The sequence below is a fragment of the Micromesistius poutassou genome (assembly GCF_964030765.1).
Source record: "Micromesistius poutassou genome assembly, chromosome: 9".
Classification (NCBI taxonomy): domain Eukaryota; kingdom Metazoa; phylum Chordata; class Actinopteri; order Gadiformes; family Gadidae; genus Micromesistius; species Micromesistius poutassou.
This window is the reverse complement of record NC_140279.1, coordinates 3,442,605-3,450,104: the sequence shown is the minus strand read 5'-3', so window position 1 is coordinate 3,450,104 and position 7,500 is coordinate 3,442,605. Positions and strand designations below refer to the sequence as shown.

At 47.1% G+C, this 7,500-nt stretch overlaps 1 protein-coding gene across 1 annotated transcript in view; it reads left to right on the top strand.

Annotated features, from left to right (window-relative positions):
- Positions 1 to 2,207, top strand: part of lpxn (leupaxin) — a 5,046-nt gene extending 2,839 nt beyond the window's left edge. Inside the window, exons 8-9 of the mRNA XM_084473373.1 lie at positions 382 to 530; positions 1,678 to 2,207. Of these exons, the coding sequence (XP_084329499.1) occupies positions 382 to 530; positions 1,678 to 1,944 (416 nt within the window). The 3' untranslated portion in view covers positions 1,945 to 2,207. The remainder of the gene's footprint in view (positions 1 to 381; positions 531 to 1,677) is intronic.
- The last annotated feature ends 5,293 nt before the right edge of the window (positions 2,208 to 7,500 follow it).

Below are 7,500 nucleotides of genomic sequence, written 5' to 3'. Positions count from 1 at the left end.
TGTGTTAGCTGTTTGTCTGTCATCTAGCGTTATCCGTCTGTCTGTCATCCATCTATCCCGGGTGGAACATATTGGTTAGAATAATAAAAACAATATTTTTATTCAACACTGGTCACATGGGTTTACCACAGCTATTACGTTTATAACTCGTGTACACTGTATCATTTCACACTGTACCCTACCAACACAAGAGTCCGATTTACAGTACATGTGGGCACGGATGGAGGTAATGCAATCACACACTATGTGTTGCCAGCTGGGCTCTGAGAGCTCTGCTTTGTCTTTGGCAAGCTTCCACAAAGTAGGGTGTGGATGGTTAACCCACGGTGCAGACATCCAATCGGCCAGCCATCCAATGAGGTTCCTCCTGTCATCCAATAGGCTTCATGGAGAAGGACGGGAAGCCGTACTGTAACCGAGACTTCTACCGACTCTTTGCTCCCAAGTGCTCCGGCTGCAGTGAGCCGGTGAAGGAGGACTACCTGACTGCAGCCAACGGCACCTGGCACCATGAGTGCTTTGTCTGCGCTGTGAGTCCTTCACCACAGACCACACACACACACTCACACACACACACACACACACACACACACACACACACTCTCTCTCTCTCTCTCTCTCTCTCTCTCTCTCTCTCTCTCTCTCTCTCTCTCTCTCTCTCTCTCTCTCTCTCTCTCTCTCTCTCTCTCTCTCTCTCTCTCTCTCTCTCTCTCTCTCTCTCTCTCTCTCTCTCTCTCTCTCTCTCTCTCTCTCTCTCTCTCTCTCTCTCTCTCTCTCTCTCTCTCTCTCTCTCTCTCACACACACACACACATACGCACAAGCACACATGGTCACAGCATCACACATGCAAATTGATACATGCACACGAATGCATGCATGCATGTACACCCACATACATAAATGCATGCACACACACAAGAGACACACTTACATGCATGCATGCACACACGCACACACACACACACACACACACACACACACACACACACACACATCTTGGCTTCGGTCCAAGATGGAGGGCAGGCTGGGAAATGATAGTCACATGCCTTCTTCATTTGCTTCAAGTTTTGACCACCACCAGGCTAATGAAATCCTGGTGCCCGATGAACAGGCTGTGAAATGTCGCAATTAAAATCAAGAGTGTAGGTATCTTTTACATGAGGTCCATAGGCATGCTTGAATACCCCTTACACCTGGTCCCAGTTAACTGAATTTGCACTTTTGCTTCCGTTACAACAACACTATTAATGTCTAACATTATTAATATGACCAGGAGTCATAATTAATGAGACTTCCTTTAAACAATATCACTTTGGAAATTGATTGAGACATGGACATTTGTTTAATAAATATTATCCTCCTTTGAGGCGTCTATAAAAAAGGGACATGTTTCATAGCTGCTCTCTCTACATCCTGACCAGGGGAAGAATAGCCGTTAGTGTTTCACACTCTGCTGAAAGGTTCTGGGTTTGATTCCCCATTGTCCTCCTGAAGGCATCCTTGAACCAGATGTTATAACCCCTTACCTGTTCCTTAATGTCATCCGTCTGAATTACTGTCGGAAATCTGGAGCTGAAGTCAGCCATGCTCAGTGACTTCAGACCCGTTCCCACAGAGACTCACACGGTTGTGTCTCTCCCAGCTGAGTGAGTGAACAGCCTCTGTTCCCGCTACAGGACTGCCTGAAGCCCTTCACCGGAGGCAGCTTCATGGAGCTGGAGGGCCGCCCCCTCTGCTCGCTGCACTTCCACTCCCGGCAGGGGATGCTGTGCAGGGGCTGCGACCAGCCCATCACCGGCCGCTGCGTCTCCGCCCTGGGGGCCAAGTACCACCCCGAGCACTTCATCTGCAGCTTCTGCCTGCATCCGCTCAGCCAGGGACGGTTCAACGAACACCAGGGAAAGCCCTACTGCTCGCCTTGTTACACCAAGCTCATCGTGTGAGGGCCGCGGATACATACTCGCGGCCGTAGTTGATTGGCTTGAGGCGTTTTGATTGTATTTTACCCGTCGCTTTGTCACCGTGAGGAAGATTGAATATAATTTGAATGTTGATTTCAACTCTTAGGCTATATATATTTTTAAAAGGTTGCTTTGCTTGAATACTTTTTCGTGGCTTTCTGTTCTGTGTGTTGGTGACGTGGAGGTGGTGCACCACTGACATGCAGATGCATATCAAACACTGTATGTGATCCTTGAAGATAATAAAGCACATGGCTGTAAAATACCAGGAATCGAGTCAAGGACATCCAAGGCATTTTGTCATTTGTGGGCATTAAATTTCTCAAAACAATGTTTCAGTGACATGGAATTAAACATGAATTCATGCCTGACGATCGTATAACCACTATACAATTTATAGTGGAAGAAAAGGAAGAAAGAATAATACAAAAGGGCAGAGTTTTTCCTGTAAGGAAACTCCATGTTTGTATGATATTCTCTGGTAGGGTTTTAAACTGCCCATTCTCTGACTGTGCTTTGTCGAGAGGCTTGTCTTTTACAGTCTGATAGCTTACCTTGGCAGGAGCGGACATGGCTCAGGGGTGCCAGGATGGGTTTCCTCTTACCCAGACTGACCATTTGGTCCTTGGCATGTGCTGGGTAAAGACAGACACTCCACACTGGGCTCTTTTATAACAGCTGACGGAAGATTAATCAGCGTACTAAAACAACCAAAGTGGCTTTCCGAGGGAAACTCCTTCCTAGAACGACCACTACACCTACTTGGCTTAATCAAGACCAGCGCTTTGTACAACGAGCCCCGAATAAGACGAGCCATTTGAAAAAAGAATGGGAATAAGACATTTCCGCTCATCTCACGCACATGGCGCACATGATGGAAATGTCTTATTTCCATTTTTTTTTTAAACGGCTCCTTGTATCCAGTATTTATTCAATCTGTATGGATGTACAGCACATCCATAAACAAGGTGCTGATGGCCCTACTGTCAGTTTTCCACTCAGGTGAGCACCCTTAGTTGGCTTTTGAAAGGCGCTCTTCTTTCACTTTATGGACGTCCACTAAAAAAGCTGCAGGAGGGCATGGAGCAAGGCATTAATCATTCTGTCGTCACTGCCAAACCGAGTCCCTCAGGGACAGTACTGGTGAATACTGCAGCCAAGCAAACACTTGGAAATGTAGAATTTGGCGTGCTTCACTCCAAATGTAAAACCAAAGCAAAACAAATTCCTCATTTTATCCTCTTTAGTATGCGGTCTTCATGGCTTTCTTATGGATTGAATACTATGGGGGCGGTGTTTGCACAGGAGAAAATCAGCATTGAATTGACTTGAATTGTTTGTTTCACAGCTAAAATTACAGGTCATCCTGGAAGTGAACCATTAGATCAGTGTACATTAACTCTCCCCAACATACTTCATTAGCGGAAAACCTGACAATGTATCTTTTTCAACCACAAAAAAAGAGCATAACTCATAAGAAGAAAATAAATAAAGGCACTCACATGAAACCCAGAGCTGTTATCGGATAGCTGGATGGATATAAGGAGGAAAAGGGGTCTTTGGCACGTAGTAAAAATGAGAAAACATGAACTGTGAGCGGGGGTCTTTTTTAAAGGGGCTGGTCTATAAAGGAGCGACTGTTGAGAGTGAATGGAATGCAACTCAGGTGACATTTACTGCAGTCACATAGGGTCCAAGTGGCCCGGGAATGAGCAATGTGCACCCACATGGACGTCAGGGCTTTACAGTGCTGGGAAAGGGGGTGGGGGGGAGCATAGATACAGAGACAGTGCTGGGGTTGGGGGATGTAGGGAGACAAAGGGGGTTATGAGGTGGAGGGGGCATTGCAAAAACGGGGCCATTCACCCCAACATGACACTGACGTCCAGAACTTAATCCCACTTCCTCGTCTAAATGGCTGTGACCAAGTGCGCTCAGACACCCCTTAAAGGGAGCGGAGGGGAAAGGAGGCGGGCTTCTAATCAGAACAAGGTAACCTCGCTAAAGAGGTCACACCCACACTCGGGTTGGCCCGAGCTTGCCCTGTAAAACTAGCAGGTCGTATCGGCAGTGAAACCTATAACTGTCAAAGGGCTCTCCTTCCCAGTTGGCTTCATTAATCAGTCAGACTACAACTTGACACACACTCACACACACATAGACACTGAACGAGCTTGCCAGCTGCAGCAAAACCCAGCTACAAATCAGCTCTGACAATTTAAACTTGCACCACTGTGAGGTGCAATAATACTGCTAGGGATCTGATTACTGTATTACTAAACACAACCATATATTCAGGAATCCAGACAGATTAGTTTGGCCACTATAGGTACTAGGCTGACCAGTATTGCAGTTACTTGTGAATGTTGTGAATGTTGAAAAGCTAAATATCATTGGTCCTTGATGGTTGATATTGGACTGCTATCCTAGCACCGGTCAAACTATGTTGAGGGTTGGGAGGGATGGGATGAGGGGGCGGATATGAGAAGATGCCCGGACACTATTATACATGGAGCAAGGTACCTGGTGCAGAAATCCTCAGAAATAAACCAAGTCAGAAATCAGCCCTCTACTGAGGTAGAGATTGACATCTCTACTTCAGTTTTATTCATCAAATGGCCTGTTGTGCGGATATATGTACTAGAGTTTCAGGATGTTCGTACGTATTCACCAAATTGAATAAGCATTTTTTTTCCCATTCTGAAGTATAACTTTCTAAATAGATGTATTATTCCGTGGATTATCTTAAAGTCTTGGTCCTGGTAAAGCGATTGTGATTACAAGAAATAAATCGGTATTTGGCTTGGAGTAAATATATGAGAGAACATTCACAGTCTCACAGTTAAAGGATATGAAGTGAAGGCAAGGCATGTAAATCAGTTTCTAGCAGACATAAGCTGACTGTTTCTGAACACAACTCATAACTTCATTACCTCACCTCTGTAAAAAAAGCCATGGCAGCTAAAATTGTCTCCCAGGCAAGTACAAACCTTTGTAGCCAACCATAATACAAAATAACTATTTTCCACTGCAGAGCTCTAGTTACTACAGTTACCCTTGTCGTTGAGGAAGAACCAGATTCATTTTTAGTTTGTCCTGAATTAACAACGGGGTTTAGTGTAAAAAAAGAAACGGTAAAAGAGAGTTTAGCCAAGTTTAGTGTCTGCCTGTACGTGCGTGTCTGTGTCTGAGCACACCGACATGCTTATGATCACAGCGTAAAAGTGGATGTGTTTCCAACAGGAAGAGGGAAGGTACGACATGGACACCTGCTTAATGGCTTCCACACTAGTGCCCATACAGAAGGTTGAACCGAGAGGTTGTGGTGATGGAGTCTGGCTCTCGGTCCAAGCTGACTTAGCTCCACTTTGGGAGTGTTTGTTTTGGCGCCGAGCTGAACCTGGTCACAGGTATCACACCTGATTCATGACTGACCGCTCTGTCCTCAAATTACTTTTTTGTGCACATTGGCCTGAGCATTGAACACTTCAGCACAGCTCTTCTATCTCTCTCTCTCTTGCTCTATCGCTCTCTCTCTCTCTTTTTCCTTCTCTCTCTCTCTCTTGCTCTCACTCTCGCCTCTCACTCACACACACACACACACACACACACACACACACACACACACACACACACACACACAGGATAAGTAAAGTCTTTGACCTTCAAAGTTAACCCTCCCCCGCACACACACACCAACCCACACAAGCCAATAAATGGTATTCTTAGCATTGGTTTACACATAAAACAAGAATCTGGCTAAATATTAGTGAAATGTTTGCATGTCGTCAAATCCCTTTTGAGAGAGGCCCGCAGTCTTCGGCTGGGAGAGCAGGACTGTGAAGGGATTCATGGGAACCATCTCGAGACAACTCGAAAAACACTTCCACTTCAATTACTGTGCTCTGTGTCTTCCTCCCTCATCTTCCTCTCATCTGCTGCCAAGAGACATAGCTGGACCAGCAGACACCATGCAGAGACAGACCCTAACCCTGATAGGCAGGCGCGCCAGTCAGGCAAGACATAGAGAGCCTGGGACCTCAGAGGAAAACACAGACGGACATTGAAAGACAACGCAAAAGGAACGTTTGAGGGAATTCGTCTACATCCTCTCCCATAGTGTTCCAGCCAAATTGGGAGGAAGATTTACAAGAAACAGAGCTTCTTCTGTACACCAGCCTTTCGTGTCAGCATGATTAATGGAATCATCCTCCCCATTAATTTAATCACTTGTGTGTGTGTGTGCGTGTGCATGTTCGTGTGTGCGTGTGCGTGTGTGCATGTTTGTGTGTGTGTGTGTGTGTGTGTGTGTGTGTGTGTGCGTGTTCGTGTGTGTGTGTGTGTGTGTGTGTGTGTGTGTGTGTGTGTGTGTGTTGGCATGGCTGAGGGCGGGCCCTCTGGGTTCTCATCCTGTCCGTCCATGATGTACGTCCACGGAAGCCTTTCACTCAATCGGTGGAGCCGTTGAGAGTAAAATTGGATTGTTAGTGTGTGTTTGAATGGCGTGTAAGCGTCTAATGACTTGGCGAGTTGCCTGCCCCTTCAAGGATGTTGGTTTAGCAGCCGATCTTCTTAAGGGCTTCTCAGTGTGGTTCGACCGCGGGACGGGGGCCAATCCAACAACGGTCTGTTGGATTGTAGGGGTTCTTCGGGTTAGATGTTGCTGCTGTTCTGAACTCTTCTGTTCTGCTTGGACGACACCACTGACAGCTACACAAGCCTTCCGTGGTCGGGGGTTATTTGTCCCCGTTCCCCCGTCCCCTCTCGGAAAGGTGTAGAATGGTGGGGGGGGGGGGGGGGGGGGGGGTTAAGTGTCTGAGCCAGGGGTCGGGGACTACAGGGGGACCACTTGGGATCTGGTTCCAGGCCAGATTCACTGTGCTGTGCAGCGACCTCAGCGCGGATCATTAGGAGATTTACTTTAAGGAGTGATGGTTAGCCACATTACGACCTTGCTGACTGAAACGTGAAGGGCCTCCTGGGTCTAGACAAGCTTGCAGAGTTTCTGCTGAGGTTTTGGAGGTTGGTGTGGGGGGGGGGGTCGGGGGGGGGGGGGGGGGGGGGGGGGGGATGAGCGCTGGCTGCTTGATGAATCGCAGCCCCTGCAACCAGGAGACCACGGGGCCAACTTCCACTGAAAGCCGCCAGCAGACCTGCCATGGAAAACACTGGGAAGCTGGTCAGCAAACAAGCATGCACACACACACATGGAGGCACACAAACACACAGAGGGGCACACACAGACATGGAGAGACACACACACACACACACGGAGAGACACAAACACACACACACATACACAAACGCGCAAACACGCACATGGACACACACACATGGACACACACAATCACTCAATATAACTCATAGATACTCACACAATAACTCATAGATACGCATGGATACCCATACATTCACAATGATACTCTCACAAACACATACATACACAACAATGATACACACGCAACCCCAAAGGAAACACACAAAAACACAAACCTGTACCTGGCCCCGACTGGTTCCCCCGAGCCGTAACAGTAATTT